General features: G+C 34.5%; 1 protein-coding gene across 1 annotated transcript in view; it reads left to right on the forward strand.

Moving 5' to 3' along the window:
• The first annotated feature begins 3,791 nt into the window (after positions 1-3,791).
• LOC138699425 (myrosinase 1-like) overlaps positions 3,792-18,135 on the forward strand; it is a 42,429-nt gene continuing 28,085 nt past the window's right edge. Inside the window, exons 1-4 of the mRNA XM_069825285.1 lie at positions 3,792-3,987; positions 5,267-5,400; positions 8,241-8,375; positions 16,021-16,143. Of these exons, the coding sequence (XP_069681386.1) occupies positions 3,840-3,987; positions 5,267-5,400; positions 8,241-8,375; positions 16,021-16,143 (540 nt within the window). The 5' untranslated portion in view covers positions 3,792-3,839. The remainder of the gene's footprint in view (positions 3,988-5,266; positions 5,401-8,240; positions 8,376-16,020; positions 16,144-18,135) is intronic.

An 18,135-nucleotide genomic window follows, 5' to 3' on the forward strand; every position in this document is an offset into this window, starting at 1 on the left:
TATTATTATTATTATTATTATTATTATTATTATTATTATTATTATTATTATTACTACTACTACTATTATCTGATCCATTTAACATTTTATATGGAGTTCCACAGGGATCTACATTGGGGCCTCTCCTATTTCTATTGTTTATTGATGATATTTGTAAAGAAATAAGTTGTGACTCCCTATTATTCGCTGATGACTTTAAAATCTTTCGTAAAATCAAAAGTCCGCCTGATTGTATATTTCTTGAATATAAACTTAAATTTTAAAATGGTGTGTTGACAATGGGATGAAAATCAATGAAACCAAAACATTTGTCATTTCATTTACTCTTAAAACAACTACCAGTACTTTAAAATTTAAGTACTTTCTAAACAATGTAATTATAAACAGAAAAGACTGTATTAGAGATCTTCGCGTTTTACTTGATTCTAAATTATAGTATATTTACATAACTATGTTGATTACATGTACAATCATTCCTTAAAGAATGCTAGGAACAACAAGGTCAATAACTTATTCTTTCTCTACACCAGATTCTCTATTATTATTACATTATACATTAGATTGAAATTTGAATGTGCATCCGTAGTTTGGAATACTCTAACAACTGATTCGGCAAAATTGGAAAACATTTTAAGAATAAGTAAATAAATAAATGAAATAAATTAATAAAATAAAATAAATAAATAAAATAATTAAATAAATAAAATACATAAATAAATTAATTAAAGTAATTAAATAAATTAATCAAATAAATTAATTAAAGAAATAAATTAAATTAATTAAATAAATAAATAAAATAAATAAATTAAATAAATAAGTTAAATAAATAAATTAATTAACTAATAAAATAAATAAATAAATAAATAAATATCATTATTATATTATTATTATTATTATATTATTATTATTATTATTATTATTATTATTATTATTATTATTATTATTATTATTATTACACTTTAAGGATTACGCACTTTACTGTTTGAATTTAGCTGAGAGAAATCTATTTCCTGCCGAATGCTTTGCATTTAACTTAATGGATTAGGGCTAGAGGGGGTATAGTTAAGGAGATATTTTCTGAGGCATTTTCAATTCGTACTGACGTTATGTACCACATGTCAAAGAGATATTTATTTAAGACATATGTAAGAGAGAGAGAGAGCAGACATTAAACAAGATATTGTAATAGGCTTAGTCATAATTACAATAGAAGCTCTAATTTACCAGCCATTTCAAACTCATTAATATTATAAAATGCTTTGTTCATAAGCCCTTTTTTTCAATACCCTCTTAAATTTATTTAATACTACAGGATGGTGCACTCGGGGAAAGTAAATTAAAAAACTTAATTGGAAGAACTCTATAAAAATAAATCACCTCTCAAATTGATTGTATTCAAATTCTCTCTAATAAACAACAAACTGTCAAAATGTAAAGACTAGATACAGTCATTATTTTTAACCCTTCAAAATACTTCCTACAGGAGTCTGTTGTTTACTTAATCCCCGTTATACACCTCACAGTCTACAGTATTTTCATTTGTGTTGTAACGTCCTGTATTCAAGACAGTATCATCTATTCTAGTGATGATTAAACGATAGTATTATTATGGTGAAAATGTAATACATGTTTCTGTGTACGGCTTCGAATAAAATATTAATTTTCCAATAACACTGTTAACTGTAGAAGGAAATATGATTATTATTCATTACAGATGTATATTTATTTAATCTCATACCTAACCTTTATGTTCATTTTCTGGTGGTAAAACATTTGTTTCTACTTTATATGCAATTGTAATTGTATTTTTCAATCTATAAAAGGTCATACTTATAAATAATAAATAATTTATTATTAATATTCCAACGGTCTTACTAATAAAAACTCTTATACAGACATTTAACTGCCTTACACTCTTACAGTAAATAGCTCGTTTATAAGTCGTGTGTAAATTCCTGATTAATCACTATAAACCTCGTGCATAACAATACAACTGTTATAGGACTACGTCATAGCTTCGTCATTATTTTATTACGAAAGGTAACACAATAACGGACATAATTTAGGCCATTGCATCCGATTTTGTGCGCTAGTTTGCCGCGCTAAGAATCAATAGTACAACGGGACCTGACCAATTACCACGCTGTATTTTGATCAAAGAGTACATCTACAGCAATATTGCTCTAATTATTCTATGCTCTCTGATTTGTTGTTCTATGGTTACAAGACAACCATCATCATAAAATATCAATCGGTACAAACAGATGTTAGAGAGACGGCCATTTTTTCTCTGTATGCAACGCTTAAATAGGGGATTTCGTGTGTATAACTACTGCAAAGCAATTCCCATGTATAATTACACGCTGCTTATGCACCCATCACTAATGAATGGTTTATTAGTAACGTTTTCTTTCCCAACACCGCATAACTCTTATTACAAAATTATATACCAATAAGGCACCACTTATGAGAAAAATAGGCCGAGAGATAATGGGGTAGGGTGCCCAGTTCCTTTCCCCCTCCATTGCATACATCGCCGACTAGCTACATATTACACTAATCAGACTTCAGATGCATACAAACAATTGTTCTTCCTCTGACACATATCGTCAAGTGAGATGTACTGCCTGATAAGATGTACTTATCAGCCAGAACCTCAGTCAGAGGTGGATTTATTAGTAACACCGTAAATATATGTTTGATATATATTTTTACGTACCCTACAAATTGATAGAGGTTTAATTTCTTCATGTAATTTAATATCAGGCTATTAGTGTCGGCTCCGGTGTCATATCTTGGTGAGCCTGGTGAGCCTGCCTGGACAGAAATAAAAAATAGGTTGCAGCCGCCAAATTACTCTTCAAGGAACGACCACTCATATAAATTGAGGGAAAGAAGACAGAGGACGGACACTGGAAAGATTTCTTTTCTCAATCGTACTTTCAGGGACTGGAATGCTTTACCTGCAGACTTACTAAAGGCTTTACCAACAACCAAAAATGTATTTAAAAATAGGCTTAAGGACTTTACTAATAGACGGTAATTATACACAGTATGTAAAGGGTGTAAATGATATTTTGTTATTGAAGTGTTGTATCAGTGAAGTGTGTTGTGTAAGTGAAACGTGTTCCTGTCAGTGAAGCTTTATAGTTTATAGTGGCAGTGCAAAGTATTTGAACAGTGAAATGTTTTTGAAGTGTTAGTGAAATCAGGATAGAATCATTGAAATGTGTCGTAGTTCCAGTGCAGTGAGTGAGTTGACAGCGAAATGAGTGTAATGTTGAAAGGTACTTGTGCAGATATGAACATATCATACTCGTGGGTTTTAGTTCGAACTTAGGTTTAAGATACAAATTAGATTTATTTTAAATGTTATTTTAAGTGATCGTGCTTCATTTAATTTAGGATATTCCCTGTTATTATTATTATTAATTATTATTATTAAGTGTATTTTAATTAACAAGTTTATTATTGTCATTATTGAGTGTAATTAGTTACCACTGCCACTGGGTATATACCTATTGCAGTGTGAATAAATACATACATACATACATAATCGGCAAATAATAACATTTTTAAATATATCCCCGTACCACTGAAATAATGTCCAAGATATGCATGACAATCTATTATGTCCTACATTTTGTAATTAATGACGGACAACAATGCCTCATGTCCTTATATGTTATGTAATTATTTTGTCACATCATGCCTTAAATTTATATGCCACCTTATCGTGGAAATAAAATACCGACAAGTAGTTCCACAGTATAAAAGTGCAAACAAGCCCTGTGAACTTTCTTGTGGAACTGGAATCTCTGTGAAGTTGGTAGCCTACCATGGCCTGGTTGGCAGCAATTCTGTGCCTATCCGTCGTCAGCAAGGCTGTGCAATGCGCTTCTCCGTTTAATTACACGTTCCCTGACGATTTCATGTTTGGAGCTGCAAGTGCATCCTATCAAGTTGAAGGAGCCTGGAACGTGGACGGTGAGTAGCCCTACTGTACACGTATTCATGTCTTGTCGCTATTAGTGCAGGCTCCGGTGTCATATCTTGGCGTCAGATTTAATGTTCGTATCTATTTCACGACGCTGTATAGCAATTTAGCATAAACGGAATTTGTGACAGTGAAATCGTCTTTGATTGACATTCCCTCACAATTTATTGAGAAGTATTTATGGAATAATATAAACGTACAATAAGCCCAAGCTATCTGTATGACTACCTCCCTACCTGCCTATTTACCCAGTGTGCCAGTCTTCCTATTATACCTATCTACAGTACAAACCAGTAGCCTACAAGAAATAACTTCCATAATCAAGAAATGGTCCAACATAAGTGTATTACATACTAACTTACTTACTTACTGGCTTTTAAGGAACCCGGAGGTTCAGTGCCGCCCTCACATAAGCCCGCCATAGGTCCCTATCCTGAGCAAGATTAATCCATTCTCTATCATCAGATCCCACCTCCCTCGAGTCCATTTTAATATTATCTTCCCATCTACGTCTCGGCCTCCCCAAAGATCTTTTTCCCTCCGGTCTCCCAACTAACACTCTATATGCATTTCTGGATTCGCCCATACGTGCTACATGCCCTGCCCATCTCAAACGTCTGGATTTAATGTTCCTAATTATGTCAGGTGAAGAATACAATGCGTGCTGTTCTGTGTTGTGTAACTTTCTCAATTCTCCTGTAACTTCATCCCTCTTTGCCCCAAATATTTTCCTAAGCACCTTATTCTCAAACACCCTTAACCTATGTTCCTCTCTCAAAGTGAGAGTCCAAGTTTCATAACCATATAGAACAACCGGTAATATAACTGTTTTATAAATTCTAACTTTCAGATTTTTTGACAGCAGACTGGATGATAAAAGCTTCTCAACCGAATAACAACAGGCATTTCCCATATTTATTCTGTGTTTAATTTCCTCCCGAGTGTCATTTATATTTTTTACTGTTGCTCCCAGATATTTGAACTTCTCCACCTCTTCAAAAGATAAATTTCCAATTTTTATATTTTCATTTCGTACAATATTCTCGTCACGAGACTTAATCATATACTTTGTCTTTTCTAGATTTACTTCCAAACCTATCTCTTTACTTGCTTCCAGTAAAATTCCCGTGTTGTCCCTAATCGTTTGTGGATTTTCTCCTAACATATTCACGTCATCCGCATAGACAAGCAGCTGTTCAATTCCAAACCCTCTCTGTTATCCTGGACTGTGTATTACATGCGTTATTAAAATCATTTGTGCCCTTTCAGGAAAAGGATTGCAGGTATGGGATGAGTTCACACACACGCATCCTGACCGTATTTTTGACAACAGCAGTGGAGATGACTCAGCGAAATCATATTACAAATATAAAGAAGATATAAAAGCAATCAAAGATATGGGAGTAAGTAGAAGTTATACTGATTTAAATGTAACTTCCTCACCTTCTGTTCGTTTAATAAGCACTGCACTAGTCAAGGTTTATTTAATTTAGCCTAAGGAAGGGAAAGACTTCACACGCAGGAGATCAGAGTTCAATTTATGACAACTTTAAATGGAATTTGTTTAAAAAAAATAAATAAATAAAATTGAAGAAATACATTACTGGTAAAATTTCTCTACGAGTATTCCCATTTCTCTTCCGTCTGAATTTCATTTATTAATACATTACAAACATCATTATCTGCGCAGTTATAATGAAAAACTACTACACCTTGCTGTAGAAGACAGAAATGCTGATACGAGATATATTTTCTAGAACACTTTCATCAGAAATACATTTGGAAATCAAAAAGTTCCAGCCACATCAGCCATAGTGCGACTGGAATCTTGTGAGTGAGTGAGTGAGTGAGTGAGTGAGTGAGTGAGTGAGTGAGTGAGTGAGTGAGTAATTGAATGTAAGTGTGAGTGTGTGATTGAATGAAAGCTTGAGTGAGTGACTGAATGTAAGTGTGAGTGTATGAGTGAGCGATTAAATGAAAGTGTGAGTGAGTGAATGAAAGCTTGAGTGAGTAATTGAATGTAAGTGCGAGTGTGTGATTGAATGAAAGCTTGAGTGAGTGACTGAATGTAAGTGTGAGTGTATGAGTGAGCGATTAAATGAAAGTGTGAGTGAGTGAATGAAAGCTTGAGTGAGTAATTGAATGTAAGTGCGAGTGTGTGATTGAATGAAAGCTTGAGTGAGTGACTGAATGTAAGTGTGAGTGTATGAGTGAGCGATTAAATGAAAGTGTGAGTGAGTGAATGAAAGCTTGAGTGAGTAATTGAATGTAAGTGTGAGTGTGTGATTGAATGAAAGCTTGAGTGAGTGACTGAATGTGTGAGTGTATGAGTGAGCGATTAAATGAAAGTGTGAGTGAGTGAATGAAAGCTTGAGTGAGTAATTGAATGTAAGTGCGAGTGTGTGATTGAATGAAAGCTTGAGTGAGTGACTGAATGTAAGTGTGAGTGTATGAGTGAGCGATTAAATGAAAGTGTGAGTGAGTGAGTGAGTGAGTGAATGAATGAATGAAAGCTTGAGTGAGTAATTGAATGTAAGTGTGAGTGTGTGATTGAATGAAAGCTTGAGTGTGAATGTGAGTGTATGAGTGAGCGATTAAATGAAAGTGTGAGTGAGTGATTAAATGTAGCCTAAGTGTGAGTGTGTGAATGATTAAGTGTAAGTGTGAGTGTGTGAGTGACTAAAAGCGAGAGTGTGTGATTGAATGCAAGTCTGAGTGTGAGTGGGTGATTGATTGTATGTGTGTGAGTGAGTGACTGTAAGTGTGAATGAGTGATTAAATGTAAGCGTCAGTGTGTTAGTGAGTGAGTGAATGTAAGTGTGGATGTGAGATTGAGTTGGTGTGTATATGCGTGACTGTGTGTGATTAAGTTTGTGAGTGATTGATTGAATGTGCGTGAACGGTGATTTTGTGAGTGTGGTGACTCTCAGTTTGTGAGTGTGGTGACTCTCAGTTTGTGAGTGCGTACGAGTGAGTGAGTGAGTTAGTGATTGAGTGAGTGAGTAATTGAATGTAAATGTGAGTGAGTTATTAAATGTATGTGTGAGTGATTGAATAAAAGTGAGAGTATGCGAGTGAGTGATTGAATGTGTGAGTGATCATGTGTGAGTGATTGAATAATAGTGAGAGTATGTGAGTGGGTGATTGAATAATAGTGAGAGTATGTGAGTGGGTGATAGAATGTGTGAGTGTGTGAATGGGTGATTGAATGTATGTGTGTGAGTGAGTGATGTAAATGTGAGTGATTGATTGTAAGCGTGAGTGAGTGAGTGAGGGATTAAATGTAAGCGTCAGTGTGTTAGTGAGTGAGTGAGTGAGTGAATGTAAGCGTGGATGTGAGATTGAGTTGGTGTGTATGTGCGTGACTGTGTGATTAAGTTTGTGAGTGATTGATTGAATGTGCGTGAACGATAATTTTATGAGTGTGGTGACTCTCAGTTTGTGAGTGTGTACGAGTGACTGAGTGGGTGAGTGATTGAGTTTGTGTGTGACTGAGTGTGATTGTGTGATATTACGTTTGTGAGTGTGTGTGACACTGACTGACTGAGTGAACAAGTGTGTGAGTAAGTGTGAGTTATTAAGTGTGGAGGTGAGACTGAATTTATGAGTGTTGTGTCTGAATAGGTAATTATGTCATTTAGATGAGTGTGTGCGAGTCCTGAGTGAGTGTGAGTATGTAATTTAAATTGCGAGTTTGGGTGTGAGATTGAGTCTGTGTGAGTGTGTGAGACAGCTTAAGTGTAAAATTGAGCTAGTAGTTGTGTGATTGAGTGATAGAATTTCTGCACGAGTTTGATTTTGTGAGTATGAGAATTTGTGACGACAAAGTGCGCAGGTGCGACTCAACATGTACGCTTTCTTGACGGGAAAACGCATACGTCAACTTTGGCTCTTTACCTCCTACTTCACGAATAAAGTTCAATAGACAATTAGCTAGTAATAGTGATATTTCTATGGAGCAGGATAACGCAAACATAACAAATGCGAAGTGTTAAAATACGAGTTTACGGCAGCAATATTTTGTGCACTACGAATTTTAATATCTGTACGAGTTGCAAAAACATTTGTGTAAGCCGATGAAGTCAAACTACTGTGGTATGACGTCAAGCAAACTATTGCATAGAATATTTCATGATCTCTTTTAAAGAATTATGTGTGAATTTCGCAGTTAAAACTTTTATTGCTAGTTGGTGAAAGTGTCTTCAAAAACGTCCCACTAAATTTAAGTATTGTTTTCTTGCAGATGCAGTTCTACCGATTCTCTATATCCTGGGCCCGTATCATGCCTACAGGGCTGCCCAACTATATCAATCAGAGAGGAATCGACTACTACAATAACCTCATCAACGAAGTGCTCAGCAGCGGCTTGTTTCCTCTGGTATTGTTGCTTAAATATTTTGTAATGTTACTAAATTCAGATTTAGATAGGAACTAACAGTTTCACAAAACATAGTGTATTCAACAACGAGGCATTCCATCTGATATAATCTCTAATTTCTTAAAACGAATACATTATTAAATTAATGTTCATAAAAACAAATAAAACTAAAAATATACTAAAAAAATGAATTTATACATAATTTTTCATACTTACTCACTGAATTTTAAGGAGCCCGAAGGTTCATTGCCGCCTTCACATAAGCCCGCCATAGGTCCCTATCCTGAGCAAGATTAATCCAGTCTCTATCATCATATCCCACCTCCCTCAAATCCATTTTAATATTATCTTCCCATCTACGTTTCGGCCTCCCTAAAGGTCTTTTTCCCTCCGGCCTCCCAACTAACACTCTATATACATTTCTGGATTCGCCCGTACATGCTATATGCCCTGTCCATTTCAAATGTCTGGATTTAATGTTCCTAATTATGTCAGGTGAAGAATACAATGCGTGCAGTTCTGCGTTGTGTAACTTTCTCCATTCTCCTGTAACTTCATCCCTTTTAGCCCCAAATATTTTCCTAAGCACGTTATTCTCAAACACCCTTAACCTATGTTCCTCTCTCAAAGCGAGGGTCCAAGTTTCACAACCATAAAGAACAACCGGTAATATAACTGTTTCATAAATTCTAACTTTCAGATTTTTCGACAGCAGACTGGATGATAAAAGCTTCTCAACCGAATAATAACAGGCATTTCCCATATTTATTCTGTGTTTAATTTCTTCCCGAGTATCATTTATATTTGTTACTGTTGCTCCCAGGTATTTGAATTTTTGCACCTCTTCAAAAGATAAATTTCCAATTTTTATATTTCCATTTCGTACAATATTCTCGTCATGAGACATAATTTTATACTTTGTCTTTTTGGGATTTACTTCCAAAGCTATCTCTTTACTTGCTTCAAGTAAAATTCCCATGTTTTCCCTAATCGTTTGTGGATTTTCTCCTAATAATAATAATAATAATAATAATAATAATAATAATAATAATAATAATAATAATAATAATAATAATAGTAGTAGTAATAATAATAATGTCTTTAAATATCAACACAATTCTCTTTCTATTAGGTTTATTTTATTATTATTTCTGCTATGAGCGAATGGAAAAAAAAAAAAAAACATTACAAGATTAATATTACGTGCTTCATAAAAATCAGTCGCGAATCATATATTAACTCTGACATTATTATTCTAAAAATTGAAAAAGAAGAATGGACCTTCAAATTCCAAACCATGGTTAACGAGGAGGAGAAACAGTAATTATTTTACTTGTTGCGTATGAACAAATTTCTTTGACTTAACAAGAAGAATGCTGTACTGAAGTTATAAATATACGTCGATGAAATTCATAATGGTAGGACTGTGTATTAGGGAGATAAATTCGGGGGCCAGCTATAGGATTATATGAATTTCTTGTTATATTCAGGTAAAGCCTCGGAAAGAAAATCTAACCAGCCAAACAGGGCATGCGGTATTTTAATCTAAGAAAGAGAATATTTGTCAAAATGTTCTTTCTTGCGTTAGACATTTATGGGCAAGTATGTTGTGAAACTGGACAGGTCATAGTTTCAAGAAAAAATATACTTGTGTCAACATTTTTCCAAGGGACATGATGTAATAAAATGATGAATAGTGGTGACGCCTATCTACATGCTGAACACAAATCAAAATGTCATTGCATTTACCTGTAGTATCCTACTTCAATAAATTTAATTTTATAAAGACAGAATAAATGCAAATAAGACTACGTGTTATCGTTTTGATTACTGCTGCTAGTCACAAAATTCCACGTAGAGCAAAAGCCACCTGCCTAGGCCAGGTAACTTGGTATGCAGTTCCCGGTTATCGATCTGGACTACATACTATTGACCAAAAAACATTATTTTAACCTTCCTACTACCAGAATTATTTTGTTATGTTTGATACCATTGGCGTCTTCGGTGACCCCAAGTAAATTAAGTACGATAAAAATTAGCTTTAAGAACTAAATTTGTTTCTATGGTTACACAGACGTACTGGTACATTTACACACAGCATTATATTGAAAGTATTTACATAGCTATATTTTGATTTAGTTGTAACTTAATTTTTTACACTTGACACAATAGTAATATGCGTTACAAGAGCGGTATGTTGAAGTTTTCATGTTCGAGGAAAAGTTTGAAAAAGCGAAACGTAGTTGAGCTTTTTTAATTTCCCAGAATTGAAAGAAAACATACCGCTCGTGTATCGTACATTATTTTGTGCGAAGATCGTTTATTACATACCTGAAAGAGGAATTTCTAATTAGTTGCAATGAAATCTCCATCTTGGTTTCTGTTCAATGACGGCAAATTTGCAAGACAAAAATATCTATCTTCAACATTGTTGCTTTAAAATGTTTTCTGTGTTTACTATACTCCAGCAGGCCGTGATATACGTCTATCTTTTTTTCCCCCCAGTCTATGATGAGTCTGGAATCTTGTTGATTTTTTCACGGCTTCCTTAATGTTACTTACGTCACGAATGCAGTAACTTTAGTGGAGTTGTAGAGTTTCCTTAATTTTTGCAAATACTTAAAAACAATAATTAACAGTGCAATTTAGGTGAAATTGCAGTGGTAAGTTTCCAATTTATAATTATTACTATTCTGAACGTCTCTAAAAATAATATGTAAAGCAGTAAAATGAATATGTCACTTAAGCGGTAAGAAGAGGGAAATTGTTATGTGTGTTAGGTTGGGAATACTGAATGTGGAATTTTAGACTTTCCGCGGATTGGTTATGTGCGGAAACCAAGCAAATACGCACGATCTCGTGTTCTGTTCCTCTTTCTATGTTATTAGGGTCTACTTAGTCGAGTATCATCTGTTATCACTTCACTGTTTTCTGTCCCTTCTTTCAAGAGAATAATACTCAGCAATGATACCGTCTTATCCTTTTTGGACAATAATAAACTCCTAGTTTTTTCTTGGAAAGCAAAGATAGAGGAAGAAGAAGTTCTTCCCTTTATGGAGACAAATAATTTTGCTGGTAGTTATGGGCGATTTTTTCTACTGTTCCAAGTAACTCCAAACCTGTAAAGAATTATCAGTTGCGATCTTTCTTCCAGTTCCTTGTAAATTTTCTACGAGTAGGCCTACAAAACTACTTCATTCACCAACTTACTTCTCTAGGTCCGCTCTCATTTCTTCCTGTATGCCAATGGCGGGCATTCCTGCGGGATTGCCGCAGTGATGTCAGACCTCAGCGAAGCATCAAACTTACCCCCTACCTTCCCCTTCCCCCACTCCATGAACATACTGCGCGTGTACGTGGCGGATTATACTGGATTGCTGTACTTCGGAGCTTCATTAGTGATACGATGTCTTTCGCAGAATCATATGAATCGAGAGGATATCACACTTACAAGAAAGGCGGTTCTTTCATTTCTCACGTTTAGGATCAGTTACAAATATTCAGGACGCGAACTTAAATATGTACATTCTTGAAATAAATCACCTGTTATACGAGTTCAAAGAACACAGGTTCGGTTATTTTCAAAGGATGGAGAAATATTTCAATACCCTATTATTTTAGATATAAATTATTTTTAACTTGAGTAGTATTAGTTAGGGTCTTGAAACTTAAAGAATTTGGCGGTATTTTAATCTTTTTAGAGGAATCTGTCCCTTAATCGATAGTCCGCGTTGAACCTTACCAGGATTGTTATATGTATACCGCCGTTATAATGAAAATCTTTTTAGGGTAAATTGAATTTTCTTGATTTAATTATATAAATTATTTCAGGTCAAGGTGCAGTTTATGTCTTGGTGGAGATGGATTACATTTATATTTATTATTGGATCCTTTTCATGTTTAAATTGGAAATGTTATCCCAGAATTGCAGTTAGAGGTACTGGATTTGCAGAATGATAGCCTCTTGCAGGTCAGCTGGGGGTTAATTTTTTTTAAAAGATATCCCGTACTGCGTATCTACTGCTTAGACGGTTTGCTTAAAAAATAATGAGTATCGTCATTTCCCATAACTATTCTCTTGGAACATAACTATTTTCCACGATACAACAAATCAAATTTTGTACTCCATAACGTAGTACCTCGTTTATCTTTATTCTTGCTGTACTGTAGTTTGAATTCAAGTCACTGCAGCTATGTATGAACGGTCTATGTTACTTCTACAATAATCTTTGAATGGTTGTATCGTGGACCATAGATGTTTTCCAGGACCATAGTTATGGGAAATGACGGTATGTATTCATCAAACTACCAAATCGAACAGCTGTTTTCTAAAATGAAATTTATAAAATCAAGCCACAGATCCCGCTTAAGCGATGCTCATCTCCTTGCGCAACTGAAAATAGCATGCACAGATATAAAACCCAATATCGAAGATATTGCTTTGAAAAATGATTAATTAAATATCACATGAATGAACTCTTCTAATTACATATGGTAGGTAGGAGTGTATTGGCGCAATTGTCTGTAAATCCGTCACTGCACTGTAGAGTGCAACCCCTCCCACAGTATGTAGTTGCCATTTAAATCTCGTCTTGCGGGTTGCGTTCATTTTGCTCACCACTGCTGTGTACGCTTGTGTATTCGTGACGTAATAAGTAGTGCTGTCATATGTAGCCCATACTTTATACGATATTTGCCCAGTTTTGAGGGCATGCAGACCTACATCTGCCTCAGAAAGTCACCAGTTGTTCTTCAATTGCAACGTTCTCATATTAGAGATATGAACAATAATCTAACGTGTTTACCCATGTCTCAAACACATTCCTTATAGGAGACAATTTATCAGGACTATGATTCTACGTTTTATAAAATAGGCATACGAAATTATTTCATTGTTTACGGCACCTAAACAATAAAAAAGAGCGCCATTTTATATGGGGTTATTTGATACCCCAATGGCACTCAGTCTGTTAATAAAGTTTCATATTTACAAAATAAAGTAAAAAGCGAAATATCAGACATTACACTCAACGAAAGAAAGCGAATTCATTTTAAAATGAATTTATAAAACAGTTATATTACCGGTTCTTCTGTATGGTTGTGAAACTTGGACTCTCACACTGAGAGAGGAACATAGGTTAAGGGTGTTTGAGAATAAGGTGCTTAGGAAAATATTTGGGGCTAAGCGGGATGAAGTTACAAGAAAATGGAGAAAGTTACACAACACAGAACTGCAGGCATTGTATTCTTCACCTGACATAATTAGGAACTTAAAATCCAGACGTTTGAGATGGGCAGGGCATGTATTACGTATGGGCGAATCCAGAAATGCATATAGAGTGTTAGTTGGGAGGCCGGAGGGAAAAAGACCTTTAGGGAGGCCGAGACGTAGATGAGAGGATAATATTAAAATGGATTTGAGGGAGGTGGGGTATGATGATAGAGACTGGATTAATCTTGCACAGGATAGGGACGGATGGCGGGCTTATGTGAGGGCGGCAATGAACCTTTGGGTTCCTTAAAAGCCATTTGTAAGTAAGTAAGTAAGAAAACAAAAAACACGTGACGTTGAATGTGCTCTTTGTGTCTTATATGACCCCATGGTAGTAGGACGGTTAATTACTGCATTTAAGTGGAGTTACAAGGGTATTTCTATAAGATAAGAAAAGATACTAGTACAATATTCAAATTTTATGAAATAATTTCAGTGCCAAAATTATTACGGAGATAATCGTAGATAATGATAAAAGGAGATAAAAATAGTATTCAGATGAATGATAGGAAGTGTTTAAGGGAGGTTACAGAGTTTAGGAAAACTGACAAAAAAAAGATATCAGGGAAGAATTCGAAATATATAATCTGAATGACAAAATTAAAGAAAAGGGAATAAAGTCGATAACACATGTTCAAAGAAATAAATCAGGCATATTGTAATCTTATTTTATTAAATTATAAAAAATATATTTAGAGATATTGGTCTACCCAGAAAACGTTGGCATAAACGAGATAAGTAAATTCCTAAGACAGTGATGTCTAATGCATGATGATTGATGATTACACAGTAGAAATTGATCTTTAAACACTGATTTTTTATACAATCAGGTAATGTTCACGGAGTCAGAAACAACTTGCCAATGACCTACTTCAGTTACTTACTTACTTATTTACTGGCTTTTAAGGAACCCGAAGGTTCATTGCCGCCCTCACATAAGCCCTCCATTGGTCCCTATCCTGAGCAAGATTAATCCAGTCTCTATCATCAGATCCCACCTCCATCAAATCCATTTTAATATTATCTTCCCATCTACGTCTCGGCCTCCCTAAAGGTCTTTTTCAATCCGGCCTCCCAAATAACACTCTATATGCATTTCTGGATTCGCCCATACGTCCTACATGCCCTGCCCATCTCAAACGTCTGGATTTAATGTTCCTAATTATGTCAGGTGAAGAATACAATGCATGCAATTCTGTGTTATGTAACTTTCTCCATTCTCCTGTAACTTCATCCCTCTTAGTCCCAAATATTTTCCTAAGTACCTTATTCTCAAACACCCTTAATCTCTGTTCTTCTCGCAAAGTGAGAGTCCAAGGTTCAGAACCATACAGAACAAACGGTAATATAACTCTTTTATAAATTCTAACTTTCAGATTTTTCGACAGCAGTCTGGATGATAAAATTTTTCTCAACCGAATAATAACAGGCATTTCCCATATTTATTCTGCGTTTAATTTCCTCCCGAGTATCATTTATATTTGTTACTGTTGCTCCCAGATATTTGAACTTCTCTACCTCTTCACAAGATAAATTTCAAATTTTTATATTTCCATTTCGTACAATATTCTCGTCACGAGACATAATCATATACTTTGTCTTTTCGGTATTTACTTCCAAACCTATCACCTTACTTGCTCCAAGTAGAATTTCCGTGTTTTCCCTAATCTTTGTGGATTTTCTCCTAACATATTCACGTCATCCGCATAGATAAGCAGCTGATGTAACCCGTTCAATTCCAAACCCTCTCTGTTATCCTGGACTTTCCTAATGGCATACTCTAGAGCAAAGTTCAAAAGTAAAGGTGATAGTGCATCTTCTTGCTTTAGCCCACAGCGAATTGGAAACGCATCTGACAGAAACTGACCTATACGAACTCTGCTGTACGTTTCACTGAGACACATTTACACATAAATAAAATTAATCCATCTTGTGGGCAGCCTGACAGAAGCTTGTAAGAGCTGCGGATAGTAATGTGTCGCACAGCAGCAAGAAAATAAAATAGGCACATCCTGTACTTCTATGTCTATATAGTTTCTAGCAACAGAATATTGTTGTATTTGTATCATAGTCGATACATTTTTTTCTTACTATTGACAAGTTTTGAGATACCGGTACGATATACGTACACTAGAACTACTATAGAGAAAATAGTAAACTTATTCACATTCAAAATACAGCTATGACTTTAAACAGGGAGGAAATGACTTGAGATTTGTTTCGCATATGGTAACTTTCTAATTATTAAGACGATCCTGTTTTTGTCACACTACTAAATTCTGAGATGTGTTCATTTCACAAGTCTACTCAAAAATACCTATCATATAATTATATTTTCAAACAAAAAGTATGTCATATTCCTTATTCTTACAGGTAACAATGTTTCATTGGGATCTTCCGTCGCACCTGCAGAGATTTGGAGGATTCACGAGTGATGCTATTGTCACATACTTTGAAGAATATGCGGATGTGCTGTACAAGAACTTTGGAGACAGGGTATTTGAGCTTTTGTTCCTTAATTTAAAACAAGCATCACTAATTTAAAAACCACAGAATTCACTGACTTACTAGTAAAATTCTGTAGTTTCACTCTTACCTTCGAGCTGTCAGCGGATGATACCCAAAATCTACACCTTGGTTTGGATTCTGAAAGACAATTGAAGGTGTTTTTGTAATTTTTTGTCTTTATGTAAATCATTACATTTTCATTGGTAACAGAAATTATAAAGTTAAGTGAGCATTCTATTTCTAACATTCGTCGTCATCACACTATCGTCTGACTTTTAATCTATCGCCTTTTATGAATATACATTATAAAACTATTATTACAGCAATAAATAATAATAATAATTAATTATTAGTAGTTATTATTATTATTAATTGTTTTTAATAATTGTTGCTCTACCTCCATGCCCCCAAGTGCCTTCATGGCATGTTACGGGGATACCTTTACCTTTTTTTTTTTACCTTTATCATTAATTGTTTTTAGTTAATAAGTCATTCAATTGCTAGCATATACTTACATTTACTATTTTAGGATATGATTTGTTGGCATGAATGAAATACTTTACTCTATTACCATCATCATCATCATCATCATCATCATCATCATCATCATCATATGGGCCTAATCTTAGGTCCAGTTTCATCAAGTTTTAAAAATAGTAATATACGTTACAAGAGCGGTATGTTGACGTTTTCATGTTCGAGGAAAAGATTGAAAAAGCGAAACGTAGTTGAGCTTTTTTAATTTCCGAGAACATGAAAACAAACATACCGCTCGTGTATCGTACATTATTTTGTGCGAAGATCGTTTATTACATACCTGAAAGACGAATTTCTAATTAGATGCAATGAAATCTCCATCTTGGTTTCTGTTTAATGACAGCAACTTCGGAACACAAAAATATCTTTCAACATTGTTACTATAAAATGTTTTCTGTGTTTACTATACTCCAGCAGGCCGTGATATACGTCTGTCTTTCCCCCCCCCCCCCACTCTATAAACGCGAACTTAAAACAAACGGTAAGGTTATGTAATGATTTATTTTTCATTTTAATATTTTAACAATATTATTTATATAACATATTGCAGTAATAACATCGGCATCTGGAATCTCGTTGATTTTTTCACGGCTTCCTTAATGTTACTTGTATCAGGAATGCAATAAGTTTCGTGGAGTAGTACACTTTACTTAATGTTTGCAAATATTTAGAAACAATAATTAACATTGCAATTTAGGTGAAATTGCAGTGGTATGTTTCCAATTTATAATTATTACTATGTTAAACGTCTCTAAAAATAATATGTTAAAAGCCTAAAGCAGTAAAATGAATGTCGCGCTTAAGCGGTAAGAAGAGGGAAATTGTTATGTGTGTTACGTTGGGAATACTGAATGTGGTATTTCACACTTACCGCGTATTGGTTCTGTGCGGAAAACAAGCAAATGCGCACGATTTCGCACAAAATAATTAACATGTCGTTAAAGCAGATTAACAAACTTAACAGAAGAGATGCTTCATAAACTATTGTTACTGCTAACATCATGCTAAACTCATTGTTAAATTAACATAGTTTACATCAACAGTTAAATGCTTAACATCATACTATAGTGAATTATGGCCCTCAGGAAACATATTATGTTACAAACTGCATTATATATCAAGATATTATTTGGCATTTGGCCTATTGAAGCAAAGGGAAATATTATATTGTAACTTACTGGTAACAGAAAATAAATTTCTTGAACGATATAGAATTTCAAAGTGTGTAGCTACGAGAAATTGAAGAGAGATTAGAATATCCTACGTTTCTTTTCTCGATTCCCATTATAAAATATATTACTCGCATTATTATAGTTCCACAATGCAGAAATACAATAAATTATTTGCCGCTTAAACAAATGACTATAAGGCAACAATAGTCACATTCAGAAAGATTTCATTCAATCACTGCCTCCTTGATTTCTATTATATTGCTCTTAACAT

Source organism: Periplaneta americana, chromosome 5 (assembly GCF_040183065.1).
Source record: "Periplaneta americana isolate PAMFEO1 chromosome 5, P.americana_PAMFEO1_priV1, whole genome shotgun sequence".
In the NCBI taxonomy this organism is placed as follows: Eukaryota; Metazoa; Arthropoda; class Insecta; order Blattodea; family Blattidae; genus Periplaneta; species Periplaneta americana.